This window comes from Triturus cristatus, chromosome 8 (genome assembly GCF_964204655.1).
Source record: "Triturus cristatus chromosome 8, aTriCri1.1, whole genome shotgun sequence".
In the NCBI taxonomy this organism is placed as follows: domain Eukaryota; kingdom Metazoa; phylum Chordata; class Amphibia; order Caudata; family Salamandridae; genus Triturus; species Triturus cristatus.
Window position 1 is genome coordinate 1122291287 of NC_140591.1, and position 22862 is coordinate 1122314148.

General features: G+C 46.4%; 1 protein-coding gene across 2 annotated transcripts in view; it reads right to left on the bottom strand.

Moving 5' to 3' along the window:
- RASA3 (RAS p21 protein activator 3) overlaps positions 1–22862 on the bottom strand; it is an 886845-nt gene that overhangs the window by 32424 nt on the left and 831559 nt on the right. For both annotated transcript variants that reach the window (XM_085622738.1, XM_085622739.1), the window contains one exon: positions 356–539. In XM_085622738.1, the coding sequence (XP_085478864.1) occupies positions 356–539 (184 nt within the window). The remainder of the gene's footprint in view (positions 1–355; positions 540–22862) is intronic.

Sequence of the window (22862 nt, forward strand, 5' to 3'; positions counted from 1 at the left end):
TCCCCCTTACCCTGATTAGAAGCAAGGGTCCCTATTTTGACAAAGGTACCTACCACTGCCAACTAGAGACCCCCATTTCTAACAGTTCCATAAAAGGGAACATTTGAAGTATACAAATCAGCCAATTAAAAGGATGCTAAAGGGGCTGTGTTCCAGACCTAATGATGTTTGCATTTGACGGTGCTGTATGCGTCTTGAAACATTGTTTAGATGGGTGAAATACATCTTTCAGCCCAAGATTTCTAAACAATTTTTCTAGAGATAAAACCCTGAATAAAATATATAAAAACAATTGTTAAAAGCATTAAAACAGATATGCATTGTGACTGGCCCAGAGTATTTAACAGATACTCACTGGCTCCCATATTTGGTCTTCTTGAACTTATCTCTCTTGTACTGGGCATGCTCTTTCTCCAAAGTCTGAACTGCACATATAATTTGCCTTAGTGTTTTGTAGGACTCCTGGGGGTCGTCGATCAGGAATGTGGAGTACTCGTCCTCCTCAGGCCCGTCATAAACCGATTTGCTACCACAAGCCTCTAAAGAAATATAACACAAAGCAGAGCATATGATTTTAGACATTGCAAAAAAACAACACAGAAACTCCAACATATGTACCTACCTCCAAGCTAAGTGAAAATAACAAATGATGGACACTATGCTGAACAAATCAAACACTCACCCCCAGTCACATATCTGGGTTTAACCCATCATCTTTTTACTCATCATGCCAGCCCAGTTTGGAACCAGCCATATGCATATCAGTCTTGACCCTGCACCCCATGGGAATAGTCCAGCCCGAACTGCTAGGCCAGGTCCTCCCTGGACAGGAAACACGCATTCTAGGACTGGTTTTGGGGTATCACCTCTCCATTCCAGGCTAGCTTGAATCCAGTGGCACATTGAGCACGGGACCCACATCTAGGCATACCTTTCCCACTCAGGGCAACTAAAGCAAAACGAACAAATGATGGACGGAATGCTAAACAAATCTAACATTCAACCTCAGTCACAAATCTGGGTTTAATCCATCATTTCTTCGCTCACCACCCCACCCCAGTTTGGTACCAGCCATTTACAAAGCAGTCTTGACCCTGTTCCCTATGGGAACAGTCCACCCCAAATTGCCAGGCCAGGTCCTCCCTGAACCAGAAACAATCATCCTTAGACCAGTTTTGGTGTATCACCCCTCCTAAGCCAGGGTAGCTTGAATTCAGTGAACAAGGTACCCATGTCTGCGCACACCCTTCCCACGTATAGTGACAAAAATCAAAAAGAACAAATGATGGACAGAATGCTGAACAAATCAAACATTAAACCCATCACAGATCTGTGTTTAATCCATAGTTTTTTGCTCACCACGCCACCCCAGTTTGGACCTGGCTATTTGGAAATCAGTCTTGATTCTGCTACCCATGGGAAGAGTCCAGCCTAAACTGCCAGGCCGGGTCCTCCCTGGATCGGAAATCAAGCATCCTGGGACCGGTTTCGGGGTATCACAGCCCCCTAGCTAGTCTTGCTTGAATTCATTGGCACAGTGAGCAAGGTACCAACGTCTGGGTATACCCTTCCCACTTTGGACGACAAAAAGCAAAAAAGAACAAATGATGGACGGAATACTGAACAAATCAAACATTCACATCCAGTCAAAAATCTGGGTTTAATCCATTGTTCTTTGCCCACCACACCATCCCAGTTTGGTAGCAGCTATTTGCAAATCAGTATTTTTTTTGGGGGGAAAAACTTTATTGTGCAAAATAGCATCATTACAAATATGGGCCTACAACCACCAGGACCGGCCGCTAGTATATGCATGTCAATTACATGACGTCACGAAGCAGCGACCGATCCCCAGAGGCTCAGCAGGGTTACAGGAGATATTCTCGGCAACTCAGAAGCTAGGCAGGATACAAATATTTAAAATTTTAAAAGATGCAAATCAGTATTGACCCTGCTCCCCATGGGAACAATCCAGCCTGAACTGCCAAGACAGGTCCTCCCTGGACTTGAAACAAGTATCCTGGAACCGGTTTTGTCATATCATCCCTCATCAGCCAGGCTAACTTGAATCCAGTAGCACAGTAAGTATGGGACCCTGAGCATACGTGCCCACTGTGCCACTGGATCCAAACTAGCCTGGCTGATGAGGGATGATACCCATAAACCGGTCCCAGGATGCTTGTTTCTGGTCCATAAAGGACCAGGCCTGGCAGCTTTGGCTGGACTGTTCCCATGAGGAGAAGCGTCGAAACTGATTTGAATATGGCTGGGTCCAAACTGAGGTGGTGTGTTGAGCAAAAATATGATGGAATAACCCCACATCTGTGACTGGGAGTGAATGTTTGCATTGTTCAGCATTCCGTTCATCATCTGTTCTTTTTGCTTTTGTTGCCCTAATTGGGGAGGGTATGTCCAAACGTGGGTCCCGTGCTCACTGTGCCATTGGATTCAAGATAGCCTGGCTGATGAAGGGTGATGCCCTGAAACCCGTCCCAGGATGCTTGTTTCGGGTCCAGGGAGGCCCGGTCTAAGCAGATCAGACTAAACTGTTCCCATGAGGAGCTGGACCATGACTAATTTGATTTGCATATGGCTGGTTCCAAACTGAGGTGGTGTGGTGATCAATAAAACAATGGATTAAACCCATATGTGTGACTGGGGCTGAATGTTTGCATTGTTCAGCATTCCGTCTATCATCTGTTCTTTTTGCCTTTGTCACCCTAAGTGGGAAAGGTATGCCCAGATGTGGGTACTGTACTCATTGTGCCACTAGATTCAACATGGCCAGGTAGTTCGGGCTGGACTGTACCCATGGGGAGCAGGGTTAAGACTGATTTGGATATGGCTGGGTACAAACTGGGGTGGCGTGGTGAGCAAAAAACAATGGCTTAAACCCAGATCTGTGACTGGGGGTGAATGTTTGCATTATTCAGCTTCCGTCCATCATCTGTTCCTTTTGCTCCAAGCTAAACAGTGCAGTTTGCATTTGTACGTTAAGGATATTGAAGACCTTCGTGTGTATTATCACTTCATAAATTTGCAAAGCAACTTGAAGGCAAATGATGTATGCAAGTAACATCACAAAACACAGACTTAAGCCCTAATAACAAATACCTGTTTGCATCTGAAACAGGATTTCAAACTGGGCACAAAGTGACCCATCCAAGATTCTACCCACCCGATCTGAAGCACGAAACACTTGCCATTAACTGGGTGGGAAATTTGTGCATAAATACAATTTTGGATACCGAGGAACTGAAGGAAATGTGCAAAAAGTGGATTCTTCCTTATTTTCAGGGCCCAAATTTAGAATCTATGCACATTGAGAACCCACTATTAAACACATCCTGCACAGACAGTAATTAGTGGGTGCACACTTTGCACCAGTGACATTAAAACACTGTCACAGAATATACGATTACCATTATTCATTAAAAGAAAGGGAGTGAATTGTAATTGTAATTGTAATTCTCATTTGTAGAGTGCAAAATCACCATCAGGTCTCTAATCGCTGTGAGAGAGAGCCCTACCCTTGCACGTGAAGGGGATGTGATTGATTAGGTTGTGCCCCAGGCTTCTGCAAAGAGGAGTGTTTTTAACTTCTTCCTGAATGGGAGGAGGGTGTGTTCCTTATGCAGATTCTCCGGCAACTTGTTCCATAGTAGAGGAATTGAGGTTGAGAACGCTCTGCCTCCTTTAGAGGTCAAGCTAAAGCGGGGCAAGCCAGCAAGCCAGCCTTCGAGGACCATAGCGACCTGCTAGGAGTGTAGTTGGCTAGACGGTCTTTAATGTAAGTTGGAGCTTGGCCATAGATGGCTTTATGCGCAATGCAAAGGCCCTTAAACTTGGTTCTATGCCTGCCCGGGAGCCAGTATAGCTGACGTAAGATGGGGGTGGCGTGGGCCCTCCTAGGCAGTCTAAAGATTAGTCTGGCAGCATCATTCATGATGACCTGTAGTCTAGCAAGTAATTTTTCAGGGAGGCCGATGTACAGGGAGTTCACGTAGTCTAGTCGTGACACTATCATGGCCGATACTTCCGTTCTAAGTGTTGCAAATGCATTGTCCTTTGCGTGTATGCGTGTTAATTTGACGGTGGAAGACTGTGCTTGAGAGTTATCATGTATGAGGTCAGCGATGTTGCAGTTTTAAATTTAAGGAGGATGCTGTTACTGAATTGGGATGCCAAGAAGGGGACTTGACTGAATCTTGATGTGGCAGGTACATTTAGGTATAATGGGGCTTGGATCCAGCATTAGGTTTGGGATCACAGAGTACACAGAGTATAAAAAGATATGGAAGGGGCTAGGCTGTAGGTGGATCAGAAGGGACTGTTTTCTTTTTTTTAAATACAAACATTTTTGCATTTTGTTGAGTCACTAACAAGGCAGACATAGCATGATAAGAGGTGCATCTTCCAGTCAATAGGTCATACATTGTACAGTAACATTACTCCTTACACAGCAATACATACTTCCATCATTGGAAAAAATGGAAAACATATGTTTGCATAGCTGTTGTAATGAACTTATAAGTGTTTGAAACATGGCAAACCACGATGGAAGAGAATAGGACCATCCTACCTCTTGGACGACATGCAATAACAACAAAGGTAATATAAACCCAGTACCCCCAAACTGACATCAAAACACTGTGCTATGTGGGCATTTGTATAATGGAGGCAAGACATTTGTGTGGTGGTGGAACACATATTGTAAAATATCATGCAGAGCGTAGTCCCAGTGTTATGAAGGTGTACTAAATGCTCTTCTATGTCTCGTCAGAGGTAGTAAGCGCTATATAAATGCAATTACAATACAATACTAAATGCAAAGAGACAACGAGGAATAACGGAGTAAGGAAGAGAACAACAGCAGGCCGTGCATGAGTATTAGTGGTGAAACAAGTGATATCAGCGACGAAATGGCAGTTCTAAGACACAGTAAATGGAAAGCGGATAAATTGGAGTTTGTAGTGAGAGAGAGTGGAGTCTCTCCCATGCTCTCTTCTTGAGATTTAAGGATTTAAGGACATCATCCCACACTATAGCATTGGGCTGTTTTTGCAGGCCATGATATTCTTCCCTGTGCAAGGCATAACTCTCCCCAGTACCCCAACACACCACATCCTCTCTCCATTGAAAAACACTGGGAGCCATGGGGGATTTTCAACATCTTGTCAGTAGACGTTTCGCAAATAGAAGTGCTAGATTGATGAAACATGTATAACCCTGGAGCCTTTAGGCCGAGGGGATATCCCCTGTAGATAGAGTTCAGAGGAGCCCAATGTTCATAACCCTTCAGGTCCACCAAGGCGCTCCGAATGGCTGTCCAATACAGAGACAGTGAGGGACAGGCCCACAACATATGCAACAAATCTGCATCTTGTGCGTGACAATGAGGACAGTTGGAGGAAGCTGTGGGGAATATGGAATGGATTTTCTGTGGTGTTAGGTAAGCTCTATGTAGAATTGAAAACTGTATACATTTGAAGCGGGAGTTGTGGAAAATCTTACTGGGCTACTCAATGATGAAATTTCATTCCCTGTCACGTAAGAAGCGGGACAGTTCGTCCTCCTATTTGTTGCACATGGTGCTGAGGGTAAACAGCAAACTGTGAGCGCAGACCCTGGTACAGCCACTCGACTAGCTGCCGACCGTGGCCCATAATTGGTATTGCTTGAATACATTTGTGGATGGCAGGTTCGGAGCAGAGTGGAGTCAAGGGGTCTCTGACATATCAAAGGTTGCTAGCATGTGTCAAAAATAGTGTCTCCTGTAGACCATGAGTTTGAGTAAATTCCTGATGGTTCATTAGATTTTGGTCCAAAAAGAGATCTTCAACCGTCATGTACCAAGACTGTTCTGAGGGTGACAATCTCCTTGTTGTAAGCATACTTAGGGATGTGGGAAGACCTCTGAGGGGGATACTCAGGGCATACTACTGGAGAGAGTTTGTGCAATATAGAGCAGTCTTCCAGTATGTGAGAGCTATCCAGAGTAGAAGAGGTTGCGGAGAAGGTGTCCCTATTCCTGGAAAGAGCAGATGCCACAATTTATCTAATTTAAGCATGCGTGGTGTATAGCCAGTTTTGGACAGGTTATGGCCTGTCAGTCAAAAGGGTATCCATTGCAGTTGCCCTGCCAAGCAATAGGAGTCTAGAGTGCTCATACCACCACTGCTAGGCAGCAACTGCATCTTGGGTAGGGCTACTCTGGTTGTCTCAAAGCCCCACATCAAGTCAATTAGTAAGGAGTTGAATAACTTAAAGACCAATGCGGGTACGGCCACAGGCTGGTTCACATAATGATACAACAGGCTGGGTTGCATGACCATTTTAGCTAGAGTTAGCCTTCCTGCGACTGATAGAGGTATGGTAATCCAGAATTCAATTTGCGACCTCAACTAGGTGATAGCTTTCATGAGGTTACTGTTCAACACATCTTTAGGGTCACAGTATATCTGTATACCTCAATATTGAAAAGTGTGATGGGCTAATTGGATACTATCAGGACCAAATGAAAGAGCAGTCTCTGCAATGGTATCTGTGAATGAAATGGAGTGAGACTTGCTGTAATTTACCTGGAGGCAGGATAAGCGAGAGATATCTACCCACAGACATTCCAGGAGTTCAGCATGGCTAATTCTTGCCTCCTGTAGCTGATCCGCCTGGGAATTGTCTTCTGCTGCTGCCCATTCTAGCTGGCCTTTGCGATTCTCAAAGCGAGTAAGGCCGTCAAGGACTCTTTTATCGTCACCCACTTATGGACACACCCCTCACCATCACCTTAAATGCTTTCCATTCCATGAATGGGGAAGAGGCTGTGTCAGCATTTTCAGCAAAGTATGTTCCAATCGTGTTGGCTAAGGTGTCCTTGAACATGATGTACTCCAAGAGCTGAGGCTGCAGTCACCAAGTAGGAATAGGGGCTCGGATGTGGTCCCAGGGCAACGAAGTTCTGGGGAGTTATGGTCTGACAGTATCTTACCCAAATATGTTGCATGAGTGACGCTGGCTTGAAGGATTGTAGTTCAAAGGGTCCCATCTAGGTGTGCATGCACTTTATGGGAGTGAATAAAAGGAGTGTCCACCTATTCCGGAGTTGCTACTATGCTAGGCATCAGATAGGGACCATCCCATTATCTGTTCCTTCAGGGCCTTGGCCTGCCTGACAGAGCCCGTACCAGAGGGGATGATCCAGAAAAACATCTAGGACTGCATTGAAGTCCCCCCTATCAACCAGGGAAATTGTGCTTAGTCTGTTAATAGTGGATAAATGTATCAAGAACACATCCAGCTCAGTAATAAGGGCGTAGACGCTTCCCAACACCACCTGCCTCCCATCCAACAGGCCCTTAATGAAAGCACATCCATTATTGGTGTCAATCTTGGTGTCTTAGACTATAAAGGGTACCCCACATGCAGCCAGATCGCTGCCCCCATGCAAATGCTAAATATGACGTGGCAAACAGTTGTCTCCTCCACTTCTTGTGCAACTTAATAACCTCATTAGCGAAAAGGTGTGTTTCTTGTAGGTAGTCTATATGTGGTTTGTGGCGATTAAGCTGTGCCAGGATTCGGTGTCGCTTTTGAATAGAGCCCATGTCCCTGACATTCAATGTTATGACCCTGTAGCTATGCTCGACATCTGGAATGGTACTAAGTAAATGTTCAATATATATCCATGCACCACCCAGTGTGTAAACTCAACCCAAATATAACAGGCATGTGACAATGACATCAACATTCAAACAATTTCCCAATACTAGGTCCGGTGAAGAAGGATTGTTCAACCGAAACCATCAAAACATGTGAACAGGGTAGTGAAGGACACACAGTCATAAACGAAAGGTGGACCAAACACATATGACAACACATTTCTGGCTGTGTAGCCCAGTCTCTATGGTGTGGCCAGAAGCAGTAAGTGTGCATGAGGAGAAAGCAGTACAGGATGCAAAAAAGTAGTGAAGGGCCAACTGAGGGCAGCCCCAGGTGGCAAAGGAGACCCCTAGTATGGTGGAGCAACATCTGGGCCATGCCCCCAATATAACAATAGATATGGGGAACTGTAAGTCAGACGCCACCCTGTAAGAGGGTGTATAGGTGTCTCCAAGACTAGTGGGCAAGAGCCCCGGCACTCACCACCTGTATCGTTCCTTTTAAGTTCATAGTCGCCTATTGTAGGTTGATTCAGCCATTCGTATTAGACATTCGGGGGGAGGGGGAGTGGCACCATCAACACTGCTGGGGAGTGTAAGGTCATTATTGCAATGAGTCACATGCAACAGTATGTACATGAGAATGTCATCAGCTGTTTGACTGAGGAAAATAAAGCTATGCTAGCTTTGGAGTCAGAGGTAATATCCAACAATGAGCTGGAGTATAGCTGTGGCCACATTTATCTGATGGTGGTTACCAAGACAAGGGTGTCTCTCCTGCCCTCCAGGGCCTGCTGTGGTGAATGAACAGCTCCTGCCAGCACTCCAGAAGCAGCCTCGTGATGGCGTCACCAAAGAGGACGCTAAGCTTTAGGTGCTGCAGCCCATGTGGTGGAGGTCAGTGGGAGTTGCTGCTCTATCCAAGCCCATGAACATTCTGGTGTTTCGAAGAAGAGAGCATGTTAGCTGTGAAGCACCTTTATTCTGGCTGAGAACATGAGAGCAAATGTCAGTCCCTCAGTTCTTAGCTATTTTTTTCCTAGAATAAAGCACGCTGTTGTGGTACTGGCCTTGTATAGTCCGGGAACAGTGAGATTGATGCGTTGTCCATAGTGAAGGCACATTTTCCCTGCTGCTCCGGAGGATGGCATCACAGTCTTTGAAGTTAAGTATGTGGGCCACAATTGGGTATGGTGGCACACGAGGAAGCGGGCGCCCCCTTGGAGCTCTGTTCGCCCACTCGACAGTAAACAGCTCCGATAAACCACGTGGCGCCACTGTAGTCTTCAGCTAGGGTTCGAAATACTTAGTTGCATTGGAGCACTCTGTGTTTTCAGATATTTCAATCATTCAAACATTGTTGGGGCACACATGTCCCTCAACATCTTCTACTCATTCATGTAGTGTTGCGACTTGTTTTAGGAGGTCGTCAAGGATGGTGGAATGTTCTGTCTGTTGGAATGCCAGGGAGGGGCGAGTCGCTTTGTTGGTCTTGACTTTATTTGCTAGTTTGTGGTGTTCATCTTTGAGGAGGCCTAAATCAGTAGTTATTGCTCCGAGATGTTCGATTGCCACCCTGGGGTTACGGATCTCTTGGAGGATAACATCTAGCTTATCCAGTGGAGGGTTGGCTCTTGTGGATGATATACAATTCTCCGCAGTCAGTATAGAAGAACAGACTGATTAGGTGGGCTGGCAATGGGTAAGGCTGAGTGCTGACGTTGTTTTAGCCCAAGTGCGGCCCATTCTGGAAAACTGAGATATAGATGGGCCCAAGAACTGCCAGGATGAGTGGCTTCCCACAGTGGCGAGGTACTGACTAGACAGCCACCCTAGGGAGAGTTCAGTGTGTTATACAGGAGTCCACATGAACATCCCTGAGCCTTTAGCAGGGCGGCAGTGTCCAACATCTATACAGCGAGATAGTGCGGTGGACTGCAGGTAAACAGTGATTCACAGGCAGGGATCCGCAATGCAGTGCAAGCACCAGATCTCATGTAGTGTAGATATTACATGTAAGGTCTTAACAAGCTGTCCCAGGGGATGTCCGTGCCGGGCAATTCCTCGGTTTGGCAAACACCAATGCACGTACCCGACGAATGGCCCCCGGAGTAGCAGCGGGCAGGTCAAAGGTCATAGCAGTAAATAATTAAGCGCCTCACCCGGGAGTAGAAGACGTGCACAGCACAAGTCCATCCCCTCATCAAGGCTCAGCAGGAGTCTGCCCCAAATTCCAGCACTCTGAACTACATTAGGCCACAGACAGAGGGGCCCAACAAGCCATCAGAGGAGTCGGGGCTCTATAAGGCTCAGCATGTCAAGGGCCACATCATTGCTGGCCTACGACCACACTCACCAGCTGTCGGTAGTCACTGCAAGGAAGTTAACATGCCGCTCCTTGCTGTGCTGGGGTTGTATAGTAGTCACAGTGGTCCACGGGCAGGTCTGCAGTCACGGGACGAGCATCCAGACCCGCCCTGCGCTCTCCTATATCTCAGGATAGAGCTCATCCAAAATGGCGCCTGCAGTGTCTGTCATGAGTCCCTGGCCCGCTGCTCTGTGTGGCGTCTACCCAGCCGGGACCAAAAAACAGGCCCAGGAAGGGAAGATGACAGACACTCTCTGTGTCCGGTGAAGTGCCGCAGGTTTGTGCAGATGATGGCGGATTCCGGGGCTTTGTGCCAGGGAGTTAGGAGAGTCCAACCGCCATCTTTGCGGCTAGCCATGCCCCCTAGATCAGTAGGTACTCTTATATACAGATTATGAGCCACATTGCTTGATGTCCGTAGGGTAATACTGCAGTTGTAGTACATCTGGGATGGTTAAGCATTGCTTAGATGGCACCACAGTAGTTTTACAAGTTGCTCGAAGTAAATTGGACTGGGAGTCCAGTAATAAGGGCTTACTGGGTGAGGATTAGTGCATTGAAGATGGCCGTAACTGGTTGAGCAGACGATAGAAGGCTTAAGTGGTGGTCATGAACCTAATTGTAATGTCAAAATGAACTCTGAAGTTTTTGGCCCAAGGGCAAAGGAGAATGGAATAAGGGTGAAACTAGATGAGAGGTTGAATGGGTTGCTGCTTTAAAGAAAGGAAGTGCCTAGGTAAGGGTGACCACTGAGCTGAGCACAACATCCAGTAGAAAAAGAGCATGAACACTGAGTGAGATACTGTCTAGGCAGTGCATAGTGAAAGAAGGAACCAAGCAGGAAGCTGAATGAGACTACCCACTGGGAGATAGCTGTAACTGGACCTATGTCATTAGAGAGGCTTTCAGTCAGTACTGATCTCCAATCATAAACATTAAGCATGATTGGTCCTTTTTTCTCCTTTACCTCTTTTTCTGATTCACCACACTCTCATATTTACTTCCTGCATATCTGGCTTCAGTCCTGAGTGCACTCTTGCATGGGAAGTACTTAAAGCCTATATCACTCCACCATATTTGTAGTCTTTGGCTGGCCTTAAGTTTGTAGAGAACCTTACAGTCTGAAACTTTAAAAGAGGAGATTTGTGGTTTGGTGTGGCACTCAAAGTTAGGGCCTAGGGTCTACCTGTAAGGCAGTCCCCACAAAGTGTAACCCTAATTACAGTCAAGGGTGGTGTTGGAAATGGCCCTTTTTGCAGGGTCATCCCTAAACTTTTTGCCTTCCTCCTGTATTTTTTCTGACCTGTTTGTGTTGGTTTTATGACTCTGGGCACTTTACCACTGCTGATCAGTGCTAAAGTACATATGCTCTCCCTTTGTAAATATGGCATGTGAATTGGTATATCCATGATTGGCTTATTTGGTTTACCTGTTAGTCCTTAGTAGCGTGGCCGGTGTGTGCCCAGGGCTGGTAAACCAAATGCTGCTGGTGGGCCTGCAGCGCTGGTTTGCGCCACCCACAGAAGCAGTTTGTAAAGTATGTCTCAGGCCTGCCACTGCAGAGTCTGTGTGTAGTCCAGAACTGCCATCTTGGCTGTGAAGTGCACCCACTTCCCAGCCCCTGAACCTTCCCTTGGCATCATGTAAGTCACCCCTATGGTAGGGTGCATTGTATGTGTAAGGTAGGACATGCCTTGGTGTGTGTAGCATGTCCTGGTAGTGAATTACACCCAGTTTCGTTTTTCACTACTGCAAGGCTACCTGTTCCCCATAGGCCAAAATGGGCAGTTTTGATTATTACATTCTATAATCCTAACTGACCCAAGGAACATGGTAGAAACACGAATTTAGTATGTCTGAGCTCAGAACATTAAAATATATCTTTTAGTGAAGTTTATTTTTATATTCTGTGTTTGAAAATACCACTTTAAGAAAGTAGGTGTTTTCTTGCCTAAGCCTTCCAGTGTGCTCTGCTGTTATGTGTATTGGCTGGCTGGTTTTGGAGGGACAGGGGAGGCTGAGTCAGACCTGGGTTGAATAGAGAGATCTGCATTTGGAGTATGGGATGGGGTAGCTCCTTGACCTGAATAGGGCTGTGCCTGGCAAGGTGAATGCTGGCTCCACCTCCTACTGTGCGTCTGATGGCAGACCCCCTCTTTCTGAAAGGAAGGATGCAGCCTGGTAAACAAAATGCTCCAGGACTGGGCAGAACTGGTTCTGGCTGGGTTCAGTGACTTGTAGCTTTTGAGAACAAAGACTTTTTGGGTATAAATATCTGTGCTGAAACCCCTACAATTTGTATTGCTCCTGGACAACAAGACGAACCTCTGTCCGTGTAACTGAAGGAATCTGCAGGAGGTGACTAGCCTTGTGCTTGTGTGCTGTTTCTTAGATTGGCCTTCAGTGGTTACCATTGGACTTGGAAGAAGAGGGAAAAGGACTTTTGAGAGAACTTTTATTTATCTTGCTAAAGCAATCACCCAAGGGCTAGGAGAGAGCTAGCCTCCTGTTGAAGTCTCAGGCACATCAGACTTCACCACCAGAATCCTGATTCCTCCAGCGAGGATTTCTATCTGCAGGTAAGGCTCCTGTGAGTTCCAGGGCCTCTAGTTCTACTACAGAGAAGAGAGTGCTGAAATCGTCGCTAACACACGTTTGCGGGCCGCCGCAGCTGAAAGCGCACCGGAAAATCATCGCGCTGCCATCGCTGAGTGCTCGCAACCAAAGATCGTTGCTTCGCACGTTTGCGGGCTGTCAAGTGCTCGCTAAATCCAAAGATCATCGTATCGCACGTTTGCGGGCCGCCAAGTGCTTGCTAACCCCACAGATCATCGCATCGAGATCATCGCATCACGACCTCGCAGCGCGGACGCCGGGTGTCTGCTATTTTCATCGCACACGCAACAGGATCGTCGCCTCATCTCCTCCGTCACGGCAAGGAGTCATCGCATCAACAGCCTAGTGTGCAGAAGTTTGTCGCCTTGTCCCTGCACACATCAGCAGATCGGCGCATCATCTCCTCGCTCGCGGCAAGGATTCATCGCATCACCGGCCTCGCATGCTGAAAATCATCGCTACAGCTTCTTTGCGACATTTTGTTGGTTTTGCTACGAAATCCAGGTACTTTTTAAGTAAAAGGGTCGCAGAGACCACTGCTTTGAACTGAACTCTTCTTTGAACTATTTTTGCTGCATTTCAAGAGTAATCCTATTTTACAGTATTGTGGCTTTTTACTGTTATTGGTCTCGTGTTAAGTCTATATATAAAGATACTTATTTTTTTATAACCACTTGTGTGGTGTCCCTTTGTAGTGTTCTTCACTGTGTTACTGTGTATGGTCATAAATGCTTCACACACTGCCTCTGAGATAAGCCTAGCTGCTCGTGCTACGTTACCACAGGGTTGAGCAGGGGTTATCAAAAGGTGTAGCCCTCTTACTCTGACTAAGGAAGAAAGGTACCTACTTGGACAGTGGCCAGCCCTTGCCAACTAGAGACCCCCATTTCTAACCGATGGCTACAGCCATTACCTGACAAGATTTTTTTTAGCAAGTGCTTAGTAGTGCATGGTTACAGCCTTTATCATGGCTTCCTTCATGGAAAGACTACCAATGAATGCTCCCCATATCCAAAGTGCAATTCACCACAGCACGTGTTTTTGTCTTTCCAAAAGAAGGAACTGCATGTGGTTAAAATTACTACAACTAAGAGTCTGCTGTGTGCAGCTTGGCCGGTGTCCATTGAGGATACTGTCTATAAGTTTTCACAAGATGGAGGTTTTCCTGTAAATTGTCTTCATCCTATGTGGCTGTCTGGTGGACTGGGAGAATCATCATTCCTGCCATGCTAACACGGGTTTTCCTCTAGAATTCTAATCACATCCTTTCCTGTGCTCTATTAGATTTTGCCCAGAAGCTAAGGAAACGTGCCTCATACTATCTGGATCTAATCTATAAGGGGAACAACCTTTACAACGCAACTTTTACAACGCACTGCACTTACAACGCATTTTTTACAACGCAACATCCACTACAACGCATGCCATTACATCGCAGGACACTACAACGCATTTTTAAAAACTACCTTTACAACGCATTCCATTACATCGCATACTACCTTTACAACGCATACCATTACAACGCATAATATTATATTAAAACCCCTACACTATCCAACACTTACCCTACTGTTGCACCCCCTGGAGTTAGAATAGTAATTTTTACCCCTATACTATCCAACACTTACCCTACTGTTGCACCCCCTGGAGTAAGAATAGTAATTTTTACCCCTATACTATCCAACACTTACCCTACTGTTGCACCCCCTGGAGTTAGAATAGTAATTTTTACCCCTATACTATCCAACACTTACCCTACTGTTGCACCCCCTGGAGTTAGAATAGTAATTTTTACCCCTATACTATCCAACACTTACCCTACTGTTGCACCCCCTGGAGTTAGAATAGTAATTTTTACCCCTATACTATCCAACACTTACCCTACTGTTGCACCCCCTGGAGTAAGAATAGTAATTTTTACCCCTATACTATCCAACAATTACCCTACTGTTGCACCCCCTGGAGTAAGATTAGTAATTTTTACCCCTATACTATCCAATACTTACCTTAAATGCAATGTAATATTATGCGTTGTAATGGTATGCGTTGTAAAGGTAGTATGCGATGTAATGGAATGCGTTGTAAAGGTAGTTTTTAAAAATGCGTTGTAGTGTCCTGCGATGTAATGGCATGCGTTGTAGTGGATGTTGCGTTGTAAAAAATGCGTTGTAAGTGCATGCGTTGTAAAAGTGTGCGTTGTAACGACGTACATCCAATCTATAATCCACCTTGACTAGTCCTGACCAGCCTGGTCTCTATCTGCCTTTCAGAAAACTTCAGAAAAGAAAAGAACGTCTACTTAAAATGCTCACTCTCCTGATTAAAGGTGTGCTTAAAACTTTGAAAGAAGTTTCCTGTTTTGTTTGCTCAAGTGTCAAGCCAGTGCTCCCAAAAGTGGATTCAAAATGACCTCCCTGGTTAGAGAATGTATTCATCTGTAATTTGAGAATGAGACTTTCCCTGCATGAGCAGCTAGAGATGCTTTACCAGGTACAGAAACCTGTTTGCTGTTGTCCTCTTCTCAAAGGATGGGAATCTGGAAGGAATGCTATTGCTGTCACTCAACTTGCAAAAAGGAAGCGGAACTGTCAAGTACAAGGAAAGGCTCATAAACAGGAAGACAAATGAAAAGGTAGAGTTGACTGAAAGCCTGGGTAGAAGTAGGCATAGGGAGTGAGCAACCAGAAGCCTAGGAAATGTTGCAAACCATCTGTTCATTGTTATCAACTAATAAATGATGTGAACAGGGGTAGAGAAGATGGATGATGTACTTCCAAAACTGTAATGCTGCAGAGTATATACCTTCCCATACCCACTCGAATCCCTCAAAGAGCCTGTATTTACCACCATCTGGACCTATTGGTCAAAAATGCTTTTCTTATCACCCCAGGCTGTAGGGGTGTATCCAGTTGGCTGTGGCCAGTTACTCTCACTCTGGACCTATTACAGTCAAATTTCTAGCCCTTACATTTGATGATATTGGGGCTTAAAACCACAGGTGGCTCCTGATCCCACTGATTGAGCCAATGGGGCAGGCTGATACAGGTTGGTACTTTTGGTGTCCTGCTAACTGAAAATCTGAACAGTGAAAGCCTATTTATTTAAATGGGCCGATGTTTGTTAATATAGGGAAAGCCTCTTAGGGAGTGGTAATCCCCGATCCCCCATAAAAAGAGTTAGAGGACAGAGGAGCCCTCAGCTGACTACTTTTGGCCTAAAATTACTCCCTGCGTGAAAATGTATTCTGGCCATCCTGAAGGTCATTAATCAATCTTAAGACATTAGACTTGAGTAGGTCTCCTGGTTTAGTTATGAGTTATGCACTTTGGGCTGACTGGTTTGAGAGACTAAGTTGCTGGGAGCTAGACTGCTAGGTAAAAACTGAAATGCTCAGCTTTGCACCCAGACCTGCAGTGACAGTAAGGGTGAGCGTCCGATATAACAAACACACAGAAGGGGTATGGTATTTTCAAGTCAGACACACTGACTGCTTGAAAGCAAATATCCTGATGTAGATCTGAACATCTCTGAAGGCTTCCAAAAATATCTATTTTCTTCCCCAAACATCATCAAAACAACTGAAGACTCAAAGGTCAATTCTCAGCTGCTGAGGGACAGGTTCTTTTCATATTTTGTGCATGTAATATTTTTATGTACCCTACTGTAACACTGTATTTTCAGAAGTGACAGAGATGGGTGGAAACTGAGTTTATAGACTGTTATGTACCATGCCATGCTGAATCTGGACTTTCAGCAGCTAATATCTCTTAGAGTTAGCCTTGTCTGCTCAGCTTTGCAACTTCTGGAAAGTAAAGTGCCAAATGGAAGTAACTAGCTTAACCAATTGAAATTTTCCTGCGCTGATGAGACACCAGGGGTAATAAAAATACCCACCACGGATGCTCCTTGGTAACCAGTAATTGTGCGCAGACCTGAAGTGAAGGTTTTACAAATCTATCTATTAACCACTGTAAAACTATGATCCTGTTTGTATCTTTTCTTGCTTGTAATTTTAGTCCTTTATGGGAGCCTCCAATTTCTCTTTTTCACCCCAAATACTATCATCTTTGCTCATTCTCACAATTATAAAGGTCTGTTTGATCCCTCACTTAATTTTAGCAGTTCCCACCCTTACTTTCGCTTGTGAGGCTAACTTTCAATCTTCTCATCCTCTCACCTTTTTGACTTTGAATTCTGCCAGGGTGACTTCCTCACAAATGTGTGCTCTTGCACTTGCACTTCTACATTTCTCTTCTAGGTGTGCCTGATTAGTCCTGGATTTCTCCAAATTCCACTGCTGACTTTATCCACAATGAGTCTTGTTATGATTACTTTTCTGTTCTTCTCCAAACTGTGCTAGCTTCAGCGGTGGCCGGCTCAGGTAAGCACAGTGAGGCGGGAAGGGCGCGGCAGAGGGGAAGCCAACAGACGACGGAATAGGCATTATTTATTTTTTCAATTATACCTAGTCCGTCGTCTGTTGACTTACCCCACAGATCAGCAGGGGGCAAGCGCCACTGGTATGTAGGCATAGTGTGCTAAAAGGGCATTAGGCAAGCTACAAGGCACCAGAGATAGAGTGAGGAATCATGGGTCAGTCCCCCTATCAACCTGGTGTTCCAGGAGATATGATCGGAGCGGGCCCCAGATATCTCGGGCGTGAATAGGTCGGGAGGAGCTCAGCATATATGGTTGTTTGTTCTTGCCAAAGTATCAGGTCCGCAAGCCAGTCCTTGAATTTGGATGCTCGTCTTCGACCCCATCTGCAGGCTACTCTTCGCCGGGCCAGCAATAAGCAAAAGGAGACAAATTTACGATATGCCGCTGGCATTTGTTCGGTATACCCAAGTAGTGCCAAGAGAGGGGACAGTGGGACTGCCGTGAAAATCATCAGGCCAAGTGCTTCAAACACCTGCTGCCAATAAGTGTTGACCACGTTACAGTCCCAGGCCAAATGTAGTAAATCAGCCTCCTCTGCCCAGCACCTGTCACACCTATTTGCGTCACGCAGCCCAAATTTGTGAAGTTTAACTGGGGTGTAGTAGGCACGGTGCAGAAATTTATAATGTAGGAGGCGTAGCCGACTGCTGGATGAAGCCAATTCCGTCTGCTTACAGCAGAACACCCATTGACGATCTGTGAGCTCCAGCCCGAGCTCCGCTGACCATTTGTCCCGAGCTGTGCATGGGGGATACTCGTTGTCAGTATAGAGAGTATGGTATAGGGCAGAAACCAGGTGTGGGGCGGTGGTCACACGCAATGTGAGGTGTAAGGGGGGCACCAATGGGGGTTCTTGAGGGTATGTCGGGGTGCAGTCTTTAATCCCCTGGCGCAAGCTGACGTAAAGAAAGGTCTCAATAGCAGTGGGGGGGGGGGTCTGAACATAGTTGTTGGAGTGTGCGAAATGTGCCATTCAGGTAAAGATCGCCCCAGCAGTGTATATTGCGCTGGAGTTTAACTTTCTTAAAAACGCCTTCTTGCAATAGAGACAGTTTCGGATGGTAGGTGAGCGGAAGCAGCGGGGAGTATAACATGGGGGTGTGTAGACGGTTTGCAATGCGAGTCCATGCCTTAATTGTGCAATCAACAGAGGATGGGTGAGTGGCCCAGGGTGCTAATGTGGCCAGCAAGACCCCGTCTAGCGGGATTGGATCTGCCAACCAGTGTTCCGTTGCGACATGGGGTGTGTATATTGGAGGGTGGAACCAGTAGTGGGCATAATGTGCCTGGGCGCACAAATAATATAGTTCGAAATTGGGGACATCAAAGCCACCTTGTGAATACGGTCACACGAGCGTGTCCCATTGAATATGTGGTTGTTTGCCACCTCATACCAATCGGAGCAGTTCTGTCCAGAGTAAGGAGAAGAAATGTCGACGTGGGTCATTCGGGATATTTAAAAACAGGTATAGGAACTTCAGAAGGATTACCATTTTAATAAGGGAGATGCGGCTCGCCATATTAAGGGGAAGTGCGTTCCACCTAGTTATACAACCCATTATGTGGTCAAGTGTCCGCCCGTAGTTGAGCCTTATCAGTTCTTCGCAATCTGCAGTAACATGTACCCCCAGATATTTGACTTCATTATTGCACCATTCTATAGGGTAGTCGATATCAAATGGTGTCGCCAAGGTGGTTAGTGGAAAAACCTGAGATTTTGACCAATTTATGTGGATACCAGAGATCCCGCCAAATTTAACAAATTCCTGCCGTAGTGGGTTAAGGATCTGCTGGGGGTCCTTTACATACAAGGTGAAGTCGTCTGCATATAGAGATATAAGAATCGGGTGAAGGAAGCATCGAAGGCCTTTCTCATGATGGTATTGCCGGATTTTTGCTGCTAAGGGTTCTATAGCAAGGGCAAATAACAGGGGGGATAACGGGCAGCCTTGCCGGGTGCCGCGGGAAAGGGATAGGGAGGGGAAGACATGTCCATTAATCAGAACTCTTGCCGTCGGGGAGGTGTAGAGGAGGCAAATATATGCTAAAAAAACAATGGCCATCCCCATGCATTGAAGAATAGTAAAGAGATAATCCCACTCAACCGAATCAAATGCCTTAGTAGCATCTAGGAATACCGTGACTAGGGCTAACTGTGGATCGACATTTTGAAGAATAGAGAAAAGCGTCCGGAGATTGTGCGACGTCGCCCTTCTGGGTATAAATCCGGCCTGATCAGGCAAAACCAATTTTTCTATCAGTAGACTGAGGCGGTTAGCCAACAGTTTACCCAGGATTTTTGATCGGTATTAATAAGGGAGAGGGGGCGGTAGGAATTGCACCGATCTTCAGGTTTGCCGGGCTTCAGAAGCGAGGTAACGAGTGCCTCCCTCATCGTTTCTGGGAGAATTTGAGTCTCCTGGGCTTCAAGGTAGACCTCTTTTAACACGGGGAGTAATTGGTCAAGGTATGTTTTGTAAAAATCGACAGGTATCCCGTCTGACCCCGGAGCTTTCCCCGATTTCATTTGCATTATAGCTTCACAGAGTTCATTGTCCTCGAATGGGGCTGCTAGGAACTCCTGTCGGTTATTTCCCAGCCAGCCCAGAGCAATATCTTCAAGATAATGAGAGTGGTCAGGGGGAGTAGTTCTTTGAGAACTGTAAAGGTTAGTATAAAACTCTGTGAATGTGCGCAGGATTTCAAGGGAGTCCCTGTGGCGGACCCCAGTTCCATCCACAACTCCTATTACGTAGTTAGAAAATCGGGGGAGCGGGATTTCGGTCACCAGGGCTCTACCAGGCCTTGACCCCTCCCCATATCGCCAAGCTATGAAGTATTTGCCCAGGAATTTTGCTTCCCCCTCGGCCATGGTGGTGTAGTCAGTGAGTTTTTCTCGAAACAATGCATGTTGAGTCCCTGATGTCTCGTTCCAGAGACCCTGTTCGAGTAGTTTCAACTCTCCTTCGAGACGTCGCAAGTTCTGACGGATATCTCGAAGGACCCTGAAGCTTTTAGACATGCAAGTTCCACGTATCGTGACTTTAAATGCCTCCCAGACCGTGCTTACGTGTGTAACCGTGCCCTTGTTGCGACTAAAAAAATCTGAAATCTCTTCTCCAAGCTCTGCCTGAAAAACAGCATCTAGTAGTGCCTCAGGTACCAGTCTCCAGCAGCGTGAAGTCGCAAGGAGATTGGGGGGGGACTCCTGTTATACAGACCGGTGCATGGTCGGATAAAGTCCGAGCCATATGTTCAGCAGACAGGATTCAGTGGCCAACACCCCTGGAGGATATTCAATAGTCAAGGCGCGACCACGATGCATGTGTAGTAGTGTAATAGGTGCCTTCCCTCCCAAACGGGTGAACGTTGTGCCAGGCATCAATGAGGCCGTGATCAAGAATCAGCCGGGATAAAGTGTCTTGGGTTTTTGTGTAGTGGTGTGGAAGGGGATTGTATCTATCAGCTGAAGGACATAGAGTAGTCTTGAAATCACCTCCCCACAGTACATGAGTGGACCCCACCTTGAGAATGCGTCCCCAGAGGGTAGTGAAAAAATCTGGGTGGTCTGTATTTGGCGCATAGCAGCAGACCAGCGTTACGGATTGTGTACCAAATGTGCCCCAAAGCATGCAGCTTCTCCTCGAGGAGTCGCTGTGAGCGCCACCGAAGAAGGGGGTGTTTTTTATTTATTAAAATCAATGTGCCCCGCGAATACGTGGAGTAAGAGGAAAACACTTGATCCGAAGCCCACTTGCTTCCAAAACATGGAGAGCGACGAGGGTCAGTGTGTGTTTCTTGAAGCATTGCAACCTGTATTTGGTGTTTATCAAGGTATGCAAGGATTTGTCTACATTTGCAAAGATTACTAAGGCCCCTGACATTCCGTGTAAGGAATTTTAAACTCAACTGATCAGGGTGTGAAAACATGACAGAGTACAAGGTGCTGCAGGAGTGATGCTTCAATGTGTGATATTTGTTGAGGTTGTGCATGAGTTGGTAAGGTTATCTGCTGGTGTGACAAGTATTCAATAAAATGATGCAGCAATCCCGAACAGCCCCCCTCCCACGGCAGCACCCCAATCGTGCTGACTTTGTAGTGAAGCCCCAGTAACAAAGCCCCCCCCCACCCACAGCAGCACCCCAATCGTGCCGGTACATGAATATCCACCCCTACCCCAGAAACCCCTCAACTGTACCTGGCCACAGCAAGAGGAATCAACAAAAAAGTACGAAATATGGGGGATTGCCCATGTGGGGGGCACTTGTGGGCTACAAAACCCTCCTGTCTCCCAACCAAACCTGCAACGCAGGTACCCAGATGTATGGGCATGAGGAGGGGAGAACGAAGAAGGGAGGGTGCTTAGCATAGTCCAAAACCAAACCTACCCGGAAAAAGCGGAAAAACCTAAGAATAAGGCATGAAACACCTGTATCTCATAGGATACAGTCATCTGGCAATAACTAATAATAGGATTGTGAAAACATCAGGCAACATGTATTGTTCCTGCCGGCGAGACTAGGAAAAGTGTGGAACATCTGCGAAGATGCAGAACAAAGTGGTCGACAGGGAGGGAAATTGGAACCAGTATCTAGTTGCATGGCAATGACATCTAGCTCGAGAATCAGCTGCCTGGAGGGGATGGTGACCTGGAAGCACGGTCATTGGAATCTCGACGTGGAGATCTGCGCTTGAGCATCTTTAGAAAGTCTTCAGCCTGTTGCGGATTGGTGCAGATGATGGTGTTGCCTCTGTGGGTGATCCGTAAGCGCGACGGATACATAGGGCATATTCGATTTGGGCTTTGCGTAACTTTTGCTTAACTTGCAAGAAATTCCGGTGTGCCTCCTGAACTGCAACAGTAAAATCCGGGTATATGGTGAACTCATTGCCCTCAAAGTGCAGCGATTTTTGCTCTCGGGCTTTTTTAGTGCATTGTCACTGTCTCGGTAATTAAGGAGTCTGGCCACAATGGGGCGTGGAGGGCGGCCTGGTGGGGTACGGGGGCCCAAGGAGCGATGTGCATGTTCCACAATAAGTTGCGATGAGAAGGATTCCGCGCCGAAGGTGTTCGATAGGAGGCGCTCGATGAAGTCATCCATGCGGCCCATGTTTGTGCTTTCAGGTATGCCCACCACACGGATATTAATGCGGCGACTGCGAGTCTCGAGGTCCTCATTCTTGGTCGCGATAACTTTCAGGAGCTTGTCCAATTTGTGTCATTTGGAGGCGCATCTGAGAGGTTGCATCTTCAGTATCGGAAATACGCCGCTCCACCTCTTTAAGTTGCTCCTCATGTTTGTCTACTTTCTGCACAAGAAAATCAAGGCAGCTATTCATGGTATCCATTTTGCCAGAGAGATCAGTGAGGCTGTGTTGTATTGCGATGAATACATTTTTACTTCGTCTTTCGGAGCTGTAGGCGGCATTTGCGATTGTACGGGGCCTTGCTGGCTGTTATCGTCCGGATTGGACCGTGTAGCTACCTTTTTGGAGTCAAAAATCAGTTTAGGTTGGCGGCCATCTGAATTTCTCATTGTCAACCAACAAGTACAATCTAGCGTGTAAAGGAGCTGAGCAGAGGGCAGGTACACCCAAATAGTTCTGGAGAGGGATGGTAAGTGGGTCCCACAGGAGGAGAGGACAAAGTCAAAGAGATAAGTGTGTTTGGGCAGTTCGCTGCAGCAGCCGCCGGTATAGCCAAAGAATAGTCCCCGTATTTCTTCTGGGGGAGCGGTGTGCTCTAGAGGTTCAGGCCGGAAGGATCTTCGAGGCCCAA